Consider the following 21,192-nt stretch of genomic DNA (forward strand, 5'->3'; position numbering starts at 1 on the left):
AGACACGGCCTCACCAGTGCCTGGCAGAGAGGAAGGATCACCTTCCTCGTGCTGCAGCCCAGGGTGCTGCTGCTGGGCTCTGTCACGAGCATGCATTGATGGCCTAGCTCAGCTGTCCACCGCAATCCCCAGCCTCTCTACAGTGCTGCTTTCAGAGATGTGGCCCAAGGGATGCTCTCCAGAGCAGTGGCCCACCTAGGCCTGTGTTTTCCGTATTTCTTCTACACAGACAGCAAACCTGTTGCTGTTTGCAGGATTGTAGAATCACTGTTTGTTTCCCATTCACATCCCTTGCCATATCTGGCTGACCCGAGAATGTAAATTAAAAATTAATTCAAAAGACAAGAATTTCTAAGGCTGGAGTTCAGGTTGTTAATGTCCACATCCGTGCAAATAGGTGCAGGTGGTTCCTCTGTTTGTGTTTTTAAGGTGATCAGCTGTGAGCCAAACCCAGCAAGGCTCACTAGCTTGAGGGCGGTGTCAGGTTAACGTGGCCAACCTGGGCAAATGCCAAGAAATGTTTTCTCAGTCCAGGTATGCATGCTTGAAATTGTAGTGCCTGTAGCAAGGAGATAAGTGCCCAGGCCCAAGTACATGCCTAGATTTTGCTTCTTTTTTGTATTTCTAATACCACTTCTAATAATTCATCTATTGGTTCTCTCGGTCCCAGCCACATATTTTGCATTTCTGACTTTAAGAGGCTGTGGCCTAACGCTCAGTTGGAAGATCAGACCCACCCTCTTCAAGTGTTTGAGACAGTTAAAAAGAGGCATTCTTGCATTTGGATGGCTCTTTCCTAAAATGCATCATTGCCAGGACAGCAGGTTCAGTTCCTCACTGGGGCATCGTGGGAGTGATGGTTTACAGAACTACAAATACTTTATTGTTCTTACGATGGATTCCAGACGTTCCGGGTCTCCACATGAGTGTCTCGTTACCGCATCGGTGAGCAGTTGATGTTGCCAGAAGAAATCTCCCTGGCAGGAGCTGTGAAGCTGTACTGTTCTGGAATTGCATGCCTCACGTCTCGCCCAGGGCCAGCTGAGAGGTGAGCAAAGCACCAGGACTTGTTTCAGTGGCTGCTGTGTTGTTGCAGAACATGAGCAGCCCTGGCATTTGGACTGTGCTTCTGGAGGAGTTGCATCCCCCTGAGCTCTTTGCAGGAGCCTGTCTTAGGCCTGGCCTCTTGCTGCATGTCTTTTTGCTACACTAACTTGCTGGAGTGTTCTATTCCCTGGGCTGAAGAGCCTAAGCTCGTGCTATGCATGCAGTGTGAGAAACCAGGGCATGTCTGCAAATCCATGTTCCCAAACAGAGCAGACTTGTCTCACTTTTCATGTGTATTGCAAGTGACTGACTAACAGTCCTGGAGTGTACTGTGTAGGATGAAGGATGAGCTTATTTCTTTATTATTGGATAATTTATTTTTTTGTTTTTGTTCTTTTTGCTTCTCTCTCCATCAAAAGTCTTGGTTCATACAACCTGTCAGTACTCAAGAGATAATAAAGAATGGCAAGAAAGACCTGTGTGTGACTGCTCTACCTTGGAAACACTACTATTGAATCAGGAGACCCATGAGCTCCTTGGAGTACAAAGCAGGTTAGTATTCATATGCTCTTTTCCGCTATTGATGCATGACAATGTGCAGTGTCATGTTTTCTACTTGTGCAAGATCAGGTGACTGCTGCAGATGAGTAGTGAGCTGCTCCTTTCCAGTGTCGATATTTCCACACATTTAAGTGGCAATCTAGGACCAAAGCTTTGCTTAGTAAGACAAAGGAGGTCAGGAATGAGTGGATCTGTGTAGCCAGCTTCAGGAGCCTGCTTCTAGTGAGGCAGTGACATCATATTAAAAGATTCCATTTGATGGAGATAATTTTAATAATGTAAGCTTGATCTTATAGCTAATATGAGTTTGCCTAGTTTCAGCTTGCAATACTGGAGCTTCTGTAATTGTACAAATTATTTTGCCACTTACTGGCATGGACAGTTCTGTGGCCTTTGTGTTCAGAGATGTCAAAAGTCACATGTGACCTCTTTTTGTCGAACACTAGAATGATGATTCTGTGATTCTCAAGGGACTTTGGGAGTTCAGTTGGTCAAATCCTTTGCTCTTAGCGTGTCTAACATCAAAAATGAGATCAAAATGCTATGAGCCTAATATAGTATTTTAACTTCTTCTCTGCGTTTTTTCTGATTGAAATTGCCTATGCTGTGACTTGTGTCCTCTGCCTCGTGTCCATCCTATGTGGACCTTGTAAGAGGTGTGTGACTCTGTCTGTAGTTACCTTATGAGTCCTTGTAGGGAGGACAGCAATTGTATGCTACTCCTCACCTGCTGTTGTCAGGGCTGAGCAAGCCCAACACTCATTCACTCCCCACATGCCTTGTAAAGCAAACCCCAGTCAGTCATCCTAGGGCCTCTCTGCTGTACTTGATTCACTCTTTTGAAAGTGGGCACTCTACTTCAAATGTAATCTTACCGGTGTGAATAGAGAGGAATAATTGCTTTTTTTTAAACTGCTGCCTGCAGTCCTGCCAGAACAGCTCAGTGTGCACCTGACCTTTTCTGTAAGTGCACTGGTGGCTTGTGCCAGGCTTGGCCATCAGCACTTGGAGCTTGTCTTCTGCAGCACACTTGTGCAGCCAGCTGCTCCTCAGCCTGTGCCACTTATGCTTTTCCCATTCCAGGAATAGGAAAGGCATTCTACCTTTCCTGAACTTCACAATGTTTCTATCCATCTGTTTCTCCAGCCTGTTGTTATCCTCCTGATTGGCAACTCTATACAAAGGCTCATTTGAATTTGGTCAATTTAGTGAGGTCTCAGTTAATAATGGAGAATTTAATTTACTGCTCTCCCCAAAATGACAAATTATATGTTGCTGGCTGGTACTGCTGCATGTTTTTTGGTTATTCACTTCCACTTGCTGGATTAGTTTGGCTCCTGAACTTCAAGGAAATGAAAGGTATGATTAGCAACAGCCAGTGAATCTATGTTCTCTCTGGACTATTCCCCTATGTTGAGGTCCTGTCCTGTATGTGACATGCAGAGGTCTCGTCATCTCTCTAATGTGACACATTTGTATCTGTTTAGCAAACATCAAGGTTCAGTCCATTATTTCCACTACTTATCAGCAGAAAGCTGATTTTATGTTACAGGCCATGTTTGGCCTGTAGAGAAATGACATCATTTAACAATCACCTTTCTTTTCAGTAAACTGCACAGATTGTGGTTCTGTAATGTCATTGTTCATAAAGATCAAGAATGAGCTATGAGGATGACTTGGCATCTGGTAAAAAAGTGTATTTTTCAATCATACATGTGGAGCAGTGAAAGAATCTTCATGTTCTTGACACCAGCACATCCTCTGCTTTAATATTCAGAGGGTCTGGCAGCTCCTGTTAACATGACCATTTCTTTTTTCCTGAAGTTTTACTTCAGCTTTTCTCTCTTAGCATAGGAGACAAATTCCTACAAGTGTGGTCACCAACTGCTGTAACATTAGAGACCGGCATAAAGGAGCTTATTCTTCATAGCAGCTTTGACTCTGTATTCTGACTCTTGGTTTTGTTTTAGGCTCAAGATGCTGAGCCGTTTGTCAGGTTTAGCAAGTACTGTTTTACAAGAGCTGTCTGGGGATGATGGAGATGCAGTTACTGAACCGTCTATTGCTGTAAGTACAGTGTTATCTAAAGACTTTCAGATCTTATTGACAATTAGTTTGGGGACCCTGGTTCGTTAGACTGCAGTGAGAACTGACTCCTGCTTCTTCCTTGCTGAGCACTAGACTGAGCTGTCATTCCAGTCTGCTTTTCTTCTACTCCTCACCTCTTAAGTCAGCATTTCTGTTGGACAGACCTTAATCTCCTCAGTTTCCACATCTCAGCGTGATCCGAGGAAACAAACTAGAATTCAGGTGAAAAAAGACTTTTAAGAGTACTGGTAATTGTGTGCAGCAGAAGGGGAAGCTCTGCATGGTTGGGCCATAGTGGGAGGCTTCATCTTTATGCTGCCCTTTGGTATTGAGACAGTGGACAGTGTGTGAGGGTCCTTCTCATTTCAGATTTGTTCATGTGGTGTTCAGCAAGGTACTCTTTGTTTTTATGTGTTGGCTTAAAAGTTCTCTGAGTTTCCTCCTGGTTTCATCTAACTGTATATTTCTACAGGCTTCATGAAATGCCTGCAGGGAGCAGAGTTAAGCACTGAGGACTGGAGCTGAAGCTATCATGTGGATGCTCTGCTGCAGGCTGTTAATAGTTTTTTCCTTCAGAGCACTGATTTTGTTGTTTCAGGTAGAAGCTTTGCAGTCAGAAGCAGAAGGCATGGAGGAGGCACCTGAGGAGGTGTTGGAGCGCCTAGCCCAAACAGAAAAGCTGGTTGTTCAGCTGAAGGATTTGATTCGAGAAAAGGATGCCCTGCTCCTGGAAAAAGAAACTGTGCTCAAGGTACCATTTCTTTCTTTGAGGACCAAGAGTAAAATGCTGCTTCAGTCTTCTGTGCAAGCCTGTCGCTGGTTTCTTTTGAACGTGAGATACCTGAATGACAAATGGTGTCAGTTCCCGAGAAATATTGGAAGTCGAATAATGGACAACCCTAAGAGATGTAGGATATCGTCTGTTAGTTTGCTTGGGTTAATTTAGACTACAGTAGATAAGTTACATCCAAATTACACAGCATTTTGTCTCGGAGCCCTTTGAGGCCCATGCAGATTCCCAGTGGCCCTAATAAGTACTAATATCTTGTGTGAGGTTGTTCTTTCCCCACTTCAGAGTGTTTGACACAGAGAAACCTGTGCTGCGCTCATCCACTGGTCCGGTGGTTTCATGAGGCATTCCCAAAGATAGTTGTTGTCCACCCTGAGGTGTGGTGGGAGTGTTGTTACTTGAGATAGTTCTGAGGGACTGCATGTAGCAGAGAAAGTCAAATCGAGTTTGTATTCACTGCTGAGTGAAGTCCCTGAGTGCTCTGTCCTTTGGAAGGAAGTGCTGGGGTAGAAGCCAGTGTTGGGATGTGTGGTGTATCAGAACAAATTTGGTTTGCAGATATGTTTTAGATAGTGCTGTTACTGGGCAGGCAGGGTTAAACAGAATACGGCAGGCTGACAAACCATGTAGCTTTCTCAAAGTGGTGCTTCTTGGGTAGCAGCACTGGAGCCAGGGCAGTGAGTTTGTGTCCTTCTCTTCCAGAAAGAGCGAGAGGCCGCGGATGCCAAAGTGATGAAACTTAAACTTCAAGCCAAAGCCAAACTGGCCTCTCTGAACAAACGCATCGAGGAGCTGACCGAGAAAGGAGCGCCACTGCCTGCACAGGCCTCAGCAGCAGAGCTGGAGGATCCCAAGGTTAGGAGAAGGGGGCTATTTAAAAGATGTAGCTTCTACTGATAACCTGGTACTGCCTGATGTTTCAGATCACAGTGACCCAGCAGGGTCTATTTGTCTTACTAGCAGGATGTTCGTAATTCCAGCAAGGATGTCTGTACCTGTGCTCTAGGAAGCCTGTCTGTCTAGCTTCCTTGTACTGCAGATGCCCTTGGAGTGCTCAGCTTGATCTCCTCAAGGTCAGGGGCTGGTTTCCCTCTGGATGACTTTAGAAATCCATTGTAGCGAACTCTTTCCTGCAGAAACTGTATGTCTGTCTGAGCTATGAGTTTCAAAATGTTGCCTGTCATGTCCATACAGCAAAGGTTGGCTGGTGTACAAAAACAAAGAGGTAAGGAGGTCATTGAAACTGGAAGGCAGTAACTTTAATATAAAAAAATAAATATAAATTTTTTCGAATTGTGTAGCTTCCTGAGCCACCATAAAGCTTTATGGCTGACAGACCATAATTGTGTAACGCTAGGTAAAACTGGGGGAAAAGTGTCCTCTGTGAAGACATTGAAGAGACTGTTAGCTACTAACTAGAAGCTCCCACTGGAGCTGGTAATTTTTGAAAACTTGACTATGTGATCAGCAGAACAATGTTTTCTTTAAAACGTTTGTAATATTATGGAAGAGAAATGGGATAGATGTCCAGAATGGTTTCCAGACATCAGATGATGTTCATTAAACCAGAGAACATAAAAGCTATTTCAGACATTGAAAAAAATATTAAAATATTGTAGGGAACAATAAAAGGTGCCTGTGAGAGCTGTTGGATGAGAGGCAACTGCTAATGAAGATCAGTTCTATGACTTGTGCTGACTATTTTTGATTGAGAGCATCATAAAATCATAGAAATGTACTTCTGTAATTCCCAGTACCAACTTGAGAGCCTTTTTCAATGCAAAGCACCATCTGGTTTCATACATGAAGAATTGGATAATCTCAAGGATTGCCATAATAGAAAAATGAGGCAAAATTTAACCAGTGCACAGTCAAGCATGAGCAGCATTCCCTGGCTGTAGAGACCAGTCAAGGCCACAGGAGCTGTTAGCTGTGTCAATTGACATTCCTCTCCTGCTGCTGAGGCTCTTTCTCAGTTCTATCTATCTGCAGCATGTCTGTGTAACATCCATGTGCTGTTACACGACTTTGTGCAGACTTGCTGTTGAGGAGTGGTGAGTGTTCTTGCTTCAAAATTCAAAGTTATCAGTTGAAGAAGGCAAAATGAGAGAAAGCTGATCATCAGTTAATTGGTGCAATATAGATTTTAAAAAGAGACCTTGTCTTTTTTACATACTGTTCTAGCTATTCCACTGAGAGTCGCAAGGCCTTGTGTGCAGTGTTGTTATGTTCTGCTCCTTTGGAATCAGGAAAGATAAATTCTGAGAGCAGCAAGAGACTTTTTGTTCTCCTATCATATTAGTAGCTGCACTTGGGAGACATTCGAACAGCTTGGTTACTTAGTCAACCAAAGTCAGAGCAGAAATGTCATTTCTCTCTACAGCTGTAGGAGGAAGGTGAGCTTCAAGAAAGTGGGCAAACTGTAAAAGGATAATGCAGATGAATGTAAATTAGCCATTAAGAAAAATGGCCTTCTAATTAGAGGAATGAGGGCTTGAGACAGTCTCCAGTGGACGTGGTATGGGCCACAGCCTTATTTGGTTTGGGTTAGAACATAGTTTTGAGTGAAATTACGTTAGGGCAGTTTCCTGCAATATTTTGTATTTGACTCAGAAAGCACTAGCTTCTTTCTTGCAAGGTTAGACCTACTGAGAAAATACAGAGTCCTTTATTTAAACTTATTTCTCCAAGTAGATGCTGTCCTGAGTAATGGGGGTATTTCCTAGACAGCTACCCTGCTATTTGAAGGTGAAAATTCTAGGTTAGAGTTGCTTCTTATGCTGAAATATTGAATATTAGCAAAGGACTGTGTTTTTTCTCTCAGTGATGTGGGCCCTGTGGGAAGGCTGTATTTTAAATATCTAACTAGTACTATTACTTCCTGGGCTTTTAGCAGAGTGACTTATTTTGAGAAAAATGGAAATATCATCTTATCTCCTCCTCTCAGATAGTATTTGTGTACAGGACACTTGAGGCTCCTCTCAAACTTTTGAAGTGGGTAAAGATAAATTATGTTCAGATATAAGAACTTACACATCTCTAAAAACATAGTATTTAAAAGCTTGAGCTCTTTGTGGCTGTGCTGCTGTCCTTACGTGTGGCACTTCATGTAATGGTCAGTGTAAGAGGCTTTTTAAGATCCAACTGTGAGTATCAATCCTGAAAGCCAATTACAAGTAAGCAAACTAATCCAACTGTCTTCCCCCAGCAGCTCCTCTGCCCCAGGCTTACAAGTTATGTATATCCTGGCTTCTTAGAGCTTCCTGCATCTCTATTCTTTATTTTTCTGTCTTGTTCTATTTCTAAATTTAAGTGCAACTGAAGCTTCTTTGTCTCTGTTCTGCCTCCTGCCAATGACTTTCTCTGTAGGTGGAACAGCTTTTGAGGAGCAGTAGCCTCTTACCCTAATTACACTAATGTATAAGTACTTTTAAAAGCCTTCATGGTATTTTCAGATTGGGTTTAAAGACATAAATACTCTGTAGAATTCCTGTGTTATCGATGGTGTTTGACCCAATACCTGCCACAAATAAAAAGTGGAATAGATGTGTTTTATATATATCGAGTACAAAATACCCAGCACTGTGTGCTGGCAGTAGCTGGAAGTGCTGAGAGGTTTTGTCTGCTCAGGGACAGGTGGGGAGGGACCTGCCCTCACCCAGCTGGAGAGGCAGAGAGACGAGTGCAGGTGTAGTGTGCTGGGTTGTCTGAGTCAACACAGCCTAAGCACGTTTTATGTGAACTCTTGTTTACATTTTTTGGTCGTAAACAGAGGATTTAAGTGGAGTAGAACTGATAATTGTTTGCCTGTTCCCTTTGCTTGTAACTAATAAGTTCATTGCTAATAATCCTGTAGTCTGAAGAGACTTCCATAGGCATTTTCTGTAGTCTAGAATGTCTGCCCTTTTGTCACATGGAGAATATTCTTCTATAATTAATTTTTTAATGTTTTTATTTCTGTTATTAGAGAAATTTGTGATGTTAAAAAGCCTCAAAAATCAGGGAAGTCATATAATAAATAATGTATTTAATAATCTAATTTGCCTTAGATTATATAGTGAGCAGTCATGGACTGTAAGCCCTGCCAAGTGCTTTGACACTTCCCAGTTAAAAGCATCTTGTGCATCTCTACACAGAAATAGGGAAAATAGTTACTTAACATAGGACAACTTCATTTAAAGAAACAAGCGTGAAGTTAAGAAATGAAGTAGTGTAGTAAAAATAATCATCTGATTAGGAGTGAAGAGTAAAGTAGCGTTATAGTGTATTTTTTAAAATTAATTTATTAACCAATAATACTGATAAGTTTACTTTCTTCTGTTTCTCTTCTTCCCACTTTTTTCCTCTTGCAACATCAGAAAAACGAAAATACAAGTGAAGGGCACAGAGAGGAGGTGCAAGTACTGAAGAAGCAGCTCAGGGAGCGAGAGGAGGCTGTTCAGGACCTGAAGAAACAGCTGGCTGTAGCTGAAGTGAATCTGAAGGATGCTGAAGTCAAGTATGCAACACAGGTACAGAAATTTCTGTCTATTCATCAGTCTGTGTTTCCCACCTCACTGCTTAGACTAGTATGAAATAATAGACAATGCTTACACTGCTGGTCTTCAATTACCTTACCTCAATTTTGTCAGTCTTGTGCCTCCTCAAATCCCCTAGGTCCATCCATTTCACTGCCATTGGCTCCTCCTCTAAACATTACCTAAATCTTTCACAATCCCCAAATGATCTTGTCCTGCCCTTCATCCTCTGCGCCAGGCCAGACCCACCCTTGGTGCAAAAGGTGCTCTGTGGGTAAGAGATGGGTTTCACCCTTGGACAGTGGGACTGATGGCTCTCTGAGGAGGGGGAAAACAGTCCCTGGAAGGACCTGGATAGGGTGTCCGTTCCTCTGAGTCACAGTTTGGGTTCTTCCCTGCCTGCCATCGCCTCTCTGTGTTCTGCTGTGGGTGTCAGGGCAGCTGCTTATCACAGGATGTCACAGCATTAATGGTATGTTGTAGTTATTTGTGGAAAGATTTTTTTAGTACTCAAAATTGCAGGTTTAGCTTTTGAACTGTGAATTGGGCTGCATCCTATACAGTTAAAATCCCAGAAGTTTTATGAACTGTTAATTATATAGTAATAATTTATTTTATTATTCTACGTATTTGTAGATTAAATTCTATGCTTTTTGCTTTCTGGGATCTGAAATCTTCTCAGTTGTTATACACATAATAGTAGGATAAAGACACCAAGTAAAAATACTGTTTGACCAAGATGATGTGTAAGATTGTCCAGCTGAAAACTCCATCGCACACACAATGTTCTGGTGGATGTTGAAAGCAAGCCTATGTGTCTGTCAGCTTCATAACCTTGTTGGTTTGTTTTTATTTTGTGGCTTGTGTTTTCAGCTGAGCTCCCTGCAGGAGGTGATTCAGGAGAAGGAAGCTCTCCTGGAAGAGCATGTGCAGCAGCATCGAGCTGAATTGCTCAAGATGGTGGTCCAGTCAGATACGGAAGTAGAGATGCAACAGGTATATTTGATATAATAATCATATCATGGGAGGAGAAAGGAAAACAGAGGACACTCTGAAAGAACAGTTCTCGTTTAAGTAACTCAGAAGGGATAAGAGAAAAGATGCTTTGATTGTTTGGAGATTTTTGGATTGCTAGTTGGAGCTTTGAGTCCTTAGTTTCCATCTGCTGGTTTGCTATCAGTCAAAGAGAAAGGACAGTTGAAAAAAGTATTACATTATTGTGCTCCAGTTCCCTGTTCATGAAGCAGGGAACTGGAGCACAATAATGTAACACTTTTTACACTTGTAAATGTAAGGTAAATGTAATGTAAATGTAATGTAACACTTTAACAAGTAAGCTCCTCCTACTGCACTAGGGGTCCAGAATAGGTGTCAACAAAAATTAGTTAATTCAGGCTATCACAGTAAGTATGTTACAAAAACAAGGTATATGGATGAAAGGTGGGAATCTGAATTTACTGGAATGCTGGAATGGCCTTGTCTCTCACAGAACCTGCGCACACTTCAGAGAAAGCTCGAGGAGCAGGAAGCAGCTCTGTTAGGACGAACTCAGGTGGTGGAACTGCTGCAGCAGGAGTTACGCACTGCTGAAAAACAAAACCAGGTAGGTATGTGTGTGTGTGGTGGATGAGGCCTTTGTCAGTGGCTCAGAAGTTACCGGAATAGGTTTTTTTGGAACCATCTTTCCATCATGAAATCAGCTGGGGCCGCCCTCCCTGGGTCAGGGTTTAGAGCTGCAGGTCTGTGTGCACAGCTCACAGCAGGTACAGCCACACAGTGGGTGCTGCAGTTGCCAGCTCTGATGATCCCGGGCAGGTGGGCAGGGTGTGCATCTCTCCATACCCAGGCTGCTGACTGTACTTTCAAAGCCAAATACACAAACCTTCCCCGAAAGCAAAAATGCCTAACACAGTGCTGCTGAAGCCTCAGTGTTTCTGGACTGCCAGGCCAGATCAGAGCAGAAACAGCTATTCTTTAGTATGTCTTGCTGAGAACTTGCTTATCTGGTGGCACAGCTTGTGGAGTGGGATTGGCTCTGGCTTCATCAGTTTGGAGTGTGAAGAGAATGAGATCAAGTCTGTGCATGTATGACTATATAGACACAGGCTCCTTGAGACAGGATTAAGAACACAACCTCTTAAAAGGTTGGTGTGCAGATAGAGGATGAGTGTATTTTTCATTTTTCCAATATCTGAACTTCTGAAAATTCTCCATCCCTTTAGAAGAGACTTATACTGAATCAGTCTCATATTCACTGGCTGCATGATCTCCAGCCAGTCTAATGCTGAACCTCATTTTGATAATTTTTACACACTTGTGCCCCACATACTTTCTTTGGCTCTGTGTCCCAGCCAGGCCCATGATGGTGGGTCCTCTTCCTACTGAGAAGAGGGTAAAGAACCTCAGTGAGCTGACTTGTGCTCACTACTGGCTGTGTTACTCAGGAGGCTGTATCATGGGGTGCTGGCATGGATGTCTTCGTGACATGGTTGTTGGCTCCCTTGGCTTCTCCTCGGTGTCTTTGACTTCCCTCATACATTCTGTGGTCTGAAGGAGACCTGGTACTTGAGGCCATGAGGGTGAAGCCTACTCATAAAGTAAAAGGAGTTCCTCATCAGATTCCTCCTGAAATTAGCTGTGCTGACCATCCACAGCTCCAGTAGGAGGAAGGTTGGCAACAGGAGTTTGGGCAAGTGTAAGGTTTGTTTCTGTCTCTTGGTCACCTTAAGTCTCTGGTCAGTGTTGACTAGAGGCTTCTGAGATCTTTCTTAAAGCAGTGGGTACTGTGTGGGGCCCTCTGTTACCTCCAGATTCATATTTCAGCATTCCCCTTTCACTTACACACTTTTGTTCTGGTTTGTTTTTTAAATTCTACTCTGTAATTGTTGAGTTCTCCCTCATTTGTTATAGCTCTTCCTCCCCTTTTTAGGAAGCTTGCTTTCTTCTAAAAGAGAGCTCCTGGCCGCTGTTCTATTGCTTCTTTTGTCTAAATTCCCCTCCTCTAAATCAAGACTTAACTTTTCTTTACCACAGTGATGAGCAGTTGTTTCTCCCAGCATTGCTTTCTTGCAGTTTCCAAATGGTGGGGCAGTTTCTTTCTAACAAATTGAAATTTCTGACATGTTTGTTTCCTCCCTTTTGCTACTCAGATATCTTAAAAGGATTTAATGAGAACCTTAAAATCTAGTTCACGTGCATTGCTTTGTCAAGGTATTTAACTAGTTGAGAGAGAAATTAATTTCTGTATGGTTTTACAGACGCTCCTAGATCAGTGCCAGAAGATGGAAGTGGAACTGAGCTCCATGAGGGATGTGTTGGATGCAGAGAGACGAGGGGCTCAGGATCTCAGGGAGAAGATGGAGCTGGAGCTGGCCGAGAGGAAGCTGGCTTCCCATGGCTTGCAGGAGGAGGTGCAGTGTCTCTCAGAGCAGCTGGAGGAGGCCAGAAGAGCGCAAGCTGAGCTCGAGGTGCAGTACAGAGAGCTGGAGCAGGCGCGCAGGCTGGAGGTGCAGGAGAAGGAGCGGCTGCTCAGCCGTGTGGCGGTGGCCGAGGAGGAGCTGCCACGTGGCCGTGCTGTCCCCGGGGCTGAGTGGGAGCAGCTGGAGCCGGACGCTGGCCAGCCCTCGGTGCCAGCTGTGCGACACGGAGCTGCAGCACAGGGACCACGGGGTGAGCAGGCACAGCCCTTGGGGGGAGCAGCTCCTCCTGGGCTGCCTTCTCTTTGCCTTTGCTTTTATAACAGCTCATAAGAGTGGCTTGATGTGACAATCCTGGTTGCACAGGGACACAGGAATGGTGGTGCTGTCTCACACTAAGGGGGGCTGGTTCGATCCCCCTGTTCTGTATTTGGCAGCTGCAAGAGGAGCAGAAGTGTGGGGCAGCATATATGGTGCTTTGCTTGTGTACTGTCCCAGCCTCTTGTCTTTTGGGGCTTATGGAGGTTTCTTGAGCTGGATGTATTGTTTTAGTTGATTTTATTGATTTGTTTAATTTTTTTGTCAACTTACACAAGTCCTTTTTGTATGTGCCTTGTTCTTCACAGTGTGAATTTCTACTGAAATTATAAGTAAAACAACCAAGAAAAGTGAACTGTACCATTTTCCCCATAGACCTGTGTTAAAAATAATGACATTGATCTTGCCTCAAGCTTTTATTTCAGGTTTTTTTCCAGCTTCTTTATGGCCCAAAGCTGAAGCAGTGACTAAGAGAGATTTCATAAACTATTGTGCATGTGTGTAAAATGGACATAGTGTGGCAAAAAAGACAAGAACAGACCTTAACTCCCCTCTTTCCCCTCTGTCAGATGAACTTCTACAGAAGTTTGAAGAGTTTGTCTGCTGTCAGGACGAGCTGAAATCCCAGCCACAAGTGCAGCTCTCTGAACTGGAGAAACAGGTTTGATATTTTCAAATTATTCTCATTAATTTTTCTGGTGTATTTAGGAACTGGAGCCAAATTAAATGTCTAGAATTCCTTTTTTTGTTATGCATTGCTTGAGAAAGGCTTTTGTTAGTTCTCTCAGTTGATGGGCAGTCATGTTGTATGACTGTAAAGAAGTAGAAGTCAATTCGAGTAATTTAAAAGTTTCCAATTGATTTTTTTTTTAAGTTGACCAAATAATCAAAGACTAATATGTTTTTATAAATTGTATTAAAATTTGTCTTTCTCCCTTTCATCCTGTTTAAACAGGATGAATCAGCATCACAGAAAAAAATAGTAGATCAGGAAGACCAGAATGAGACTTCATTCCTACCCACAGAAAACTTGGAAAGACAGAAGACAGAAGGTTGGATGATTACCTTACCTATTTTAATATTCTTAATATACTTAAGAATCATTCTAGAATTAGTTTCTACAAGAGACATACATAAAGTGGTAGCTTTCCCCAGTACAAGACGCTGACAATCTGCAGGTGGTACTTCTGGGAAGGATATTTTTGATAGCTTTTGCTGAAACAGGAAGGGACCCATATACATGCCACATATAAAAAACCCCATTGATTTTGAGTGTCTGGTCATGTAGACTGCTAGCAGCAATATCACAGCTCTCTTGGAATTTTTCCATAAAACAGTGGATTCCCTTATGTGTTTACTTCAGGGTCTGGTGCACTATGACAGTAGGCTGCCTTGATTTTTAAGAAATAGATTCATTTTGCTTCCTGTCATTCAAAGATGGGGAATAATCACCAATAAACCAGATTCCTACAGTCCTAGAACATCATCTTTCTCTTTTTTTGTTCCAAGATCAGAGATGTAGGTCTTTAATGAACTTCAAGACATTGTTTAGAATCATGGCATGGTTTGGGTTGGAAGGAACTCATAAAAATCATCTGTTCCATCGCCCCTGCCCTGAGCAGGGACATCCTGCACCAGGTCAGGTTGCTCAGAGCCCCATCCAACGTGACCTTGAATATGTCCAGTGATGGGGTAGCTGACAGCTTCTCTGGGCAATCCAGGGTGAAGCAGCCCTCTTGAGAAGCTGCAGTAGGGCCTCTCTGAAGCCTTTCTTCTCCAGGCTGAGCAACCACGGGTCTCTCAGCCTTTCTTCATGGGAGATATGTTCCAGCCTTCTGGTCATTTTTGTCATTTCTTCTGGACTCACTCCAGCAGATTCACATCTGTCTTGTACAGGGGAACCCCAGAACTGGACACAGTGCTCTGAGTGGGGTCTAACAAAAGCAGGGAAGAGAATTATCTCCTTCAGCCTGCTGCCCACACCTCTTTTGGTGCAGCTCAGGGTGTGATTGGCTTTCTGGGCTGCAGGCACACATTGCCAGCTCCTGTCCAATTTTTAGTTTACCAGAATCCCAGAGTCTTTCTCTGTAGCCTGTTTTCCATCCATTCACCCCACAGTCTGTGCTGGTACTGGGGATTGCCCCAGGTCAGGTGTAGGGCCTTGCCCTTGGCTTTACTAAACCTCACTGTGCACAAGGGCTGCATAGCTGCATTCCTCAGGCTTGTCAGGTCCCGCTGGATGGCATCACGTCACATCACATCACATCACATCACATCACATCCCCCCAGCAAACCATCAGCTGCTCAGCCTGGGTGATCCATGGGTGCCCTCCCCCAGCTGTGTGCCAGCAGCCAGGACACTGAACTGTGTCCAGGATGGGCTTCTGTGGGTGCTGGTGCCCACGTGGGTGTTGAGCCATTGGCTGCAGCTCTTTGCACACAGCCAGTTCCTTACCCCAGCTCACAGCCCACCTGTCAAACCCATACCAGCAATTTACTACCACGGGTGTTGGGAAGACCATATGAAAGGACACTCACAGAAATCCAGCTTTCAATCTGGAATCGTGCCCCAAGCTACAGCTGAGTACATCCAAAATGCACCTGGAAAACTTCCATCAGCTTTCTTAAAAAGCAGCGCCTCTCTCCCTCTACTGAAAGGAATTCCACCCAAAAAATGCAGTGACTCAGAGCTTCACTGTCATGTTACTTAAAGCATCTTTTCCCAATGCATGGTTAGCTGCATGTTTACTTCAAAACAAGCTTTTGTTGTTGTAATTCTGTTTCCAGTGGGTGTATTGAATGCTTGATTACTTTTTTTTTTTTTTGGTCTTAAAATGCTGGGAGATGTAATTTCTTTTTTAAAACTACCAAAATATTAAATGAAACATAAAAAATCTTTTAAGTCTGCTATATAGGTTCTAAGTACTTTGTTACTCTTTTTCTTGTGTTTTGAAATTGTCAGTCTTAATTAAAGTGGGATGCCAAAAACTGCCACCATAATCCATTCCTGACTTTGGTAGAACGAAATAAGGATTTATAGTTACTTTATATTTTGTAATTTCTGGTGCTTTTCAAGCAGACCTTAACAAATCCCTTCAAATTTCAAGCTGTTGTTGTTTGAAATATAAAGATTCTTGAAATCCTTGTACAGCCTTGATTTCCATGGGCTTAGCAGTGCATTAGACCAGAATACCTGTAACTCTAGATCTGTATGGATTCCTTGAACTTCTCCTGAGGCAGCTCTTGGAGGGATTGAAGGTGTCTCCTCCTGCTGTGTAAGGGAACATTGTCTGGAGTTCACTAGAGGAGAGTAGGGATCAATAAAGGAAAGCCATTATCACAGAAAACACAGACTGCCTTCCAATTGTTAGAATTCACAAAACGTTCATTTGAGCTTCCTCAGCTTCTGTAGTACTTAGCAAATACAGTTTTGTATAATCAATTGTATGTAGAAAAGTGTGTGAAGGAGAACAGAAGAAAACGTTGTAGTGTATGTTGATGGTATGTGTGTCCTCACTGCATGCTCAGAAGTGAAAAGTACAGAAATTCGTACCCCTTAGAGAACTGTTTAACTTGGTCCTGAGTTTTATTTTGCGTATATATTAACCTATTTTTCATACCATCATTGCTGGTTAACGCGTTCACAAAAATGGGGCCTGTTTTTTAATGCTTCTAAATTGATATTTCTGGGAAGACACAGTATTTGTTGCTTTACAAATGGCTCCTATGCTAAAAAGCTAAGCCCTCACCTAATACATTAATTAGAACTGAGATGAATTAGAATGTGTTTTTCTTGTACATTTGTAACAATTTCTCATTTTATTTTTTCCTAATGAAATTTGAAACATCTTTCTACAATAGTTCTTCCTTTCCTCTCGTTTATAAAAATGTTTCTTAAAACTTGAACCTCTATTACCTGTCTTTCAGTATGACTGTATGACAACAATTGTCCTTTTCTAAAAGCTGCTTAAAAGACCATGTTGGTTGTGTGGTTGCCTCTTAAAAAAAACCAAACCCACATTATCCCATGACAGTACATATTTCCACTACATAAGTGTTATTAACAGCCATGTGTCCTTTCTCGAAAGCTCCAGGAAGAATATTCTGTTGCTGTCTAAAACAAAGTCTTAAGTGTTAAAGAAATTTTTTGTGTTTTAATGTTTCAGAAATACCACATTTGCAGCTTGTTCTCCGGGAGTCTCAGCAGGAAGCTGTGATGGCCACAGAAGATGCAGAACAGGTAATGATAAAGCAGCTGAAATAAAATAGGTCAAGGACTGGCCTTAAAACAGCTAAGCTGTCATGGTCTTTTGTACCAATCCTCTTTAAAGGTTATTATTAACTGGATTAATGGTGAAAGACAGAAATAGCTTCCAAATACAGCTTGTGCTGTGTTAGTACCAGACTGTGTTTCCCTTTGCCAGCTGTGTGCATTTCTTGTGTCCTTCATCCATCCGGTCCACGCTTGTGCTATTTTAACTATTTGTTAATAATAGCACATTTGTGCTATTTTCTGCCTGTTGTTAGTTTTCTAGCAGAGTCTCTGGAAATAAAATTCTCTAGCAGTGTCTCTGGAATAGCAGTGTCTCTGGAAATAAAATTCCAAAGGCTCAGCTGTCATTATCTAAGATGCCTTTTAAACCATTCCCACTGCCCTAATGGGCACCTGGCTGACAGGCTGGGGAGCTGTGTGCTCTGTGAGTGGGACAGGTGGGCACTGTCCTTGTGCTGCTCTGTGATGGGGACAGGTGGGCACTGTCCTTGTGCTGCTCTGCCACAGGGACAGGTGGGCACTGTCCTTGTGCTGCTTCGTGAGTGGGACAGGTGGGCACTGTCCTTGTGCTGCTCTGTGAGTGGGACAGGTGGGTACTGTCCTTGTGCTGCTTCGTGAGTGGGACAGGTGGGCACTGTCCTTGTGCTGCTCTGTGACAGGGACAGGTGGGCACTGTCCTTGTGCTGCTCTGTGAGTGGGACAGGTGGGCACTGTCCTTGTGCTGCTCTGTGATGGGGACAGGTGGGCACTGTCCTTGTGCTGCTCTGTGACAGGGACAGGTGGGCACTGTCCTTGTGCTGCTCTGTGACAGGGACAGGTGGGCACTGTCCTTGTGCTGCTCTGTGAGTGGGACAGGTGGGCACTGTCCTTGTGCTGCTCTGTGACGGGGACAGGTGGGCACTGTCCTTGTGCTGCTCTGTGACGGGGACAGGTGGGCACTGTCCTTGTGCTGCTCCGTGAGTGGGACAGGTGGGCACTGTCCTTGTGCTGCTCTGTGAGTGGGACAGGTGGGCACTGTCCTTGTGCTGCTCTGTCACAGGGACAGGTGGGCACTGTCCTTGTGCTGCTCTGTCACAGGGATAGGGGGGCACTGTCCTTGTGCTGCTCTGTGAGTGGGACAGGTGGGCACTGTCCTTGTGCTGCTCTGTGACGGGGACAGGTGGGCACTGCCCTTGTGCTGCTCTGTGACAGGGATAGGGGGGCACTGTCCTTGTGCTGCTCTGTGACGGGGACAGGTGGGCACTGTCCTTGTGCTGCTCTGTGAGTGGGACAGGTGGGCACTGTCCTTGTGCTGCTCTGTGAGTGGGACAGGTGGGCACTGCCCTTGTGCTGCTCCGTGAGTGGGACAGGTGGGCACTGTCCTTGTGCTGCTCTGTGACAGGGACAGGTGGGCACTGTCCTTGTGCTGCTCCGTGAGTGGGACAGGTGGGCACTGTCCTTGTGCTGCTCTGTGAGTGGGACAGGTGGGCACTGTCCTTGTGCTGCTCTGTGATGGGGACAGGTGGGCACTGTCCTTGTGCTGCTCTGTGATGGGGACAGGTGGGCACTGTCCTTGTGCTGCTCTCACAGGGACAGGTGGGCACTGTCCTTGTGCTGCTCTGTCACAGGGACAGGTGGGCACTGTCCTTGTGCTGCTCTGTCACAGGGACAGGTGGGCACTGTCCTTGTGCTGCTCTGTCAGTGGGACAGGTGGGCACTGTCCTTGTGCTGCTCTGTCACAGGGACAGGTGGGCACTGTCCTTGTGCTGCTCCGTGAGTGGGACAGGTGGGCACTGTCCTTGTGCTGCTCTGTCACAGGGATAGGGGGGCACTGTCCTTGTGCTGCTCTGTCACAGGGATAGGGGGGCACTGTCCCTGTGCTGCTGCCCCGTGTCCCGCTGCAGGTGCCAGTGCAGCCAGGCTCTTGTTGGGCAGAATGCAGGGTTAGGAACCTGCTGCTTGGCCTTCTGTTCAGCGTGGGGAGGGAGATGACAGCCTCTGTGTGTCTGTACTGAGGCTTTGCTGTGAGCCTGGTCGTTAGCTTAGAGCCAGGTCTGGCTCTCTGCAGCCTGCTCTGCTGGCCCATCCTGTCCACAGGGGGAAAATTAATGTTGTGTTTTATCTAATGCATTCCTCTCTATCAAAGGGTTTGCATGTTACTGTGAAGTATTAAGGTGAAAGTTGGTATTTGGAAACACAGAAGCATTTTGAGTCATTCATCCCCCTTCCAAGTGCCTGCAAGCTGTGAGCTGGTAGATCAGTGGGAATGCACACACGCAGGCTTTTCCAAGGCACATGTAAGCATTTGAACTGTTTTCTACTGCCCCTTTATAGACAGGGGAAAAACTGTCTATAGGTTCCTTAGCATATGCCTCACCCGCAGCAAGGTGAATGTTGAAAATGGGTCAATGAAAACAACCCTGGAATTGTCCATTTCAGTGTCTTCATTATAACAAGAGTCCAGCTAAATAGCTTACATCTAAGTTTTTACACTTGGACAGCTATTCTTATCATTTGTGCACCTGACCCATGGCTTTAGGGCAAGTAATAGAGTTACCCAAAGCCAGGTTAAGGCATCTAACAGTTAAAGGTTCTTGTGAGGTTCTTGGTTTGTTTGTGTGGTAGAGCCTAGCCTAACTTTATTGGGGAAGCTGCAGGTTCTGTATCTGCTGGAGCAGTGAGGCATAGACACATGATTTCTCACCTTCCCTGCCTGGGTGCTCAGTGAATGGTTGTGATACTGTGGTTAATGCCTTTGAGGGAGTGAAGGTGGAAGAGAAACCATCTCAAGGTGGGAAGGATTTTGTTTAGATCATTGCATCCATTGATCTGTTGATCTGCTGAGATATGTCTTAGTCTATTGCTTAACATCAAAATTAATCTCTTTTTCATTGTTTATTTATTTCCTTTAGGCTTCAGAGTTGTGTCCAAACTCTGATAGGTTTTACTTAGAGCTGGCAGAGCAGTAGACAGCTGAGAGAGCTGTCTCCTCATAGCAGGATCCTGGCTCAAAGCTCAGTGGTTTTTTCTTCATCCCACAGAATAAAAATATTGGTGCTGAGGCAAAATTGCAAGACCTGTGGACTGTGGAAGCTCCAGCCTCTTATGTAGACTGCTCTTCTTCTACAGGTGAGGATACAGAATGAGGCACGTGATAAGAAAATTGTGAAAATTTGAGGAGTTTCAGGGACAAATTTGAGGATTATTTAGAAGAAGGTGCTCTGAGGTCAGAATCTAAAGATTGTAATCTACAGAAGGCAGAAAATGTTTACATGAAGTAGAAGAGAACATTGTAATGTGGGATGGGTACCAGAAGAGAAGAAAAAAGTGGTTGCTAAAGGTAGGAAGAGAGAAGGGCTTGAAGGAGTGTGTTTGCACAGAGGAGAATTAAGATAAAATTAAGAACTGTGTGTTTGTCTGCAAGCCAGTAAAAGTCTTTTTGTGTCTGGAATTCCATGCCACATCCCACATGGAGAAAAAAAGCAGTGAAACCAATCTGATCCTCCTTCAGGGGTCAGGAGTGCTGTGTGCAGGTGATGCAGCAAACACAGAGGATTGCACAGAACCGTGCTGCAGCTGCAGTGACTGAATTAGTGGTTGGAGTTAAACCAAAACAGGATGTCTGTGCACTGCAAAGACTCAAACTCTGGGTTGTTTTCTTCTGTGCTTAGTTTGCTGCCTTTTTTTTCTTTTTTTTTAATTTTTTTTTTGTCTTTTCTCACCTTCTATAGAAGCTTTGGTCCCATTTCTTGTCCCTTTGCTCTACCTACTGACTTTACCTGTAAATTGTTGCACTGATGGTGACAAATGTTCCTTTTCTCACTAGGTGTTTCAGGAGAGCTGGTGAATTCTGAAATGCAAAAGCCTTTTGGTGACACTTCCGTGCTCTCTGAGGTACAAATGTAGTCCAAAACCCTTTTGGTCTCAGTACTGTATGCATTTGCAGATACAAAAAATTTAATTTAGCTTAAAAGCCTCAAAGAGTTGTCTCTTTTTACTCTCCTGTGACTTAAAGTGGTTGTTTCATTATGACAGCAGACTTCTTAAGAGCAGGTCTCCTTTAATGGTTCCCCATAAGCTGTTTCTGCCCTCCAAGTCTTTACACTGCAGCACGTTGACTTATTGGTGGGCTGTTGATCCAAGCTGTCTGGGGAGGATTTGGGAGTGCTTTTCTTTTGTAATCTGTTTTGGGGGATGGGGAGA

General features: G+C 44.1%; 1 protein-coding gene across 1 annotated transcript in view; it reads left to right on the forward strand.

Annotated features, from left to right (window-relative positions):
* The window catches only part of GOLGB1 (golgin B1), a 42,101-nt gene that overhangs the window by 1,570 nt on the left and 19,339 nt on the right, over nt 1–21,192 (forward strand). The window contains exons 2-15 of the mRNA XM_063153567.1: nt 906–1,048; nt 1,467–1,599; nt 3,579–3,675; nt 4,295–4,447; nt 5,189–5,341; nt 8,845–8,997; nt 9,877–9,999; nt 10,493–10,606; nt 12,261–12,672; nt 13,307–13,398; nt 13,693–13,789; nt 16,904–16,977; nt 20,031–20,118; nt 20,816–20,883. Of these exons, the coding sequence (XP_063009637.1) occupies nt 3,586–3,675; nt 4,295–4,447; nt 5,189–5,341; nt 8,845–8,997; nt 9,877–9,999; nt 10,493–10,606; nt 12,261–12,672; nt 13,307–13,398; nt 13,693–13,789; nt 16,904–16,977; nt 20,031–20,118; nt 20,816–20,883 (1,617 nt within the window). The 5' untranslated portion in view covers nt 906–1,048; nt 1,467–1,599; nt 3,579–3,585. The remainder of the gene's footprint in view (nt 1–905; nt 1,049–1,466; nt 1,600–3,578; nt 3,676–4,294; nt 4,448–5,188; nt 5,342–8,844; nt 8,998–9,876; nt 10,000–10,492; nt 10,607–12,260; nt 12,673–13,306; nt 13,399–13,692; nt 13,790–16,903; nt 16,978–20,030; nt 20,119–20,815; nt 20,884–21,192) is intronic.

The sequence above is a fragment of the Melospiza melodia genome, chromosome 4 (genome assembly GCF_035770615.1).
Source record: "Melospiza melodia melodia isolate bMelMel2 chromosome 4, bMelMel2.pri, whole genome shotgun sequence".
Taxonomy (NCBI): domain Eukaryota; kingdom Metazoa; phylum Chordata; class Aves; order Passeriformes; family Passerellidae; genus Melospiza; species Melospiza melodia.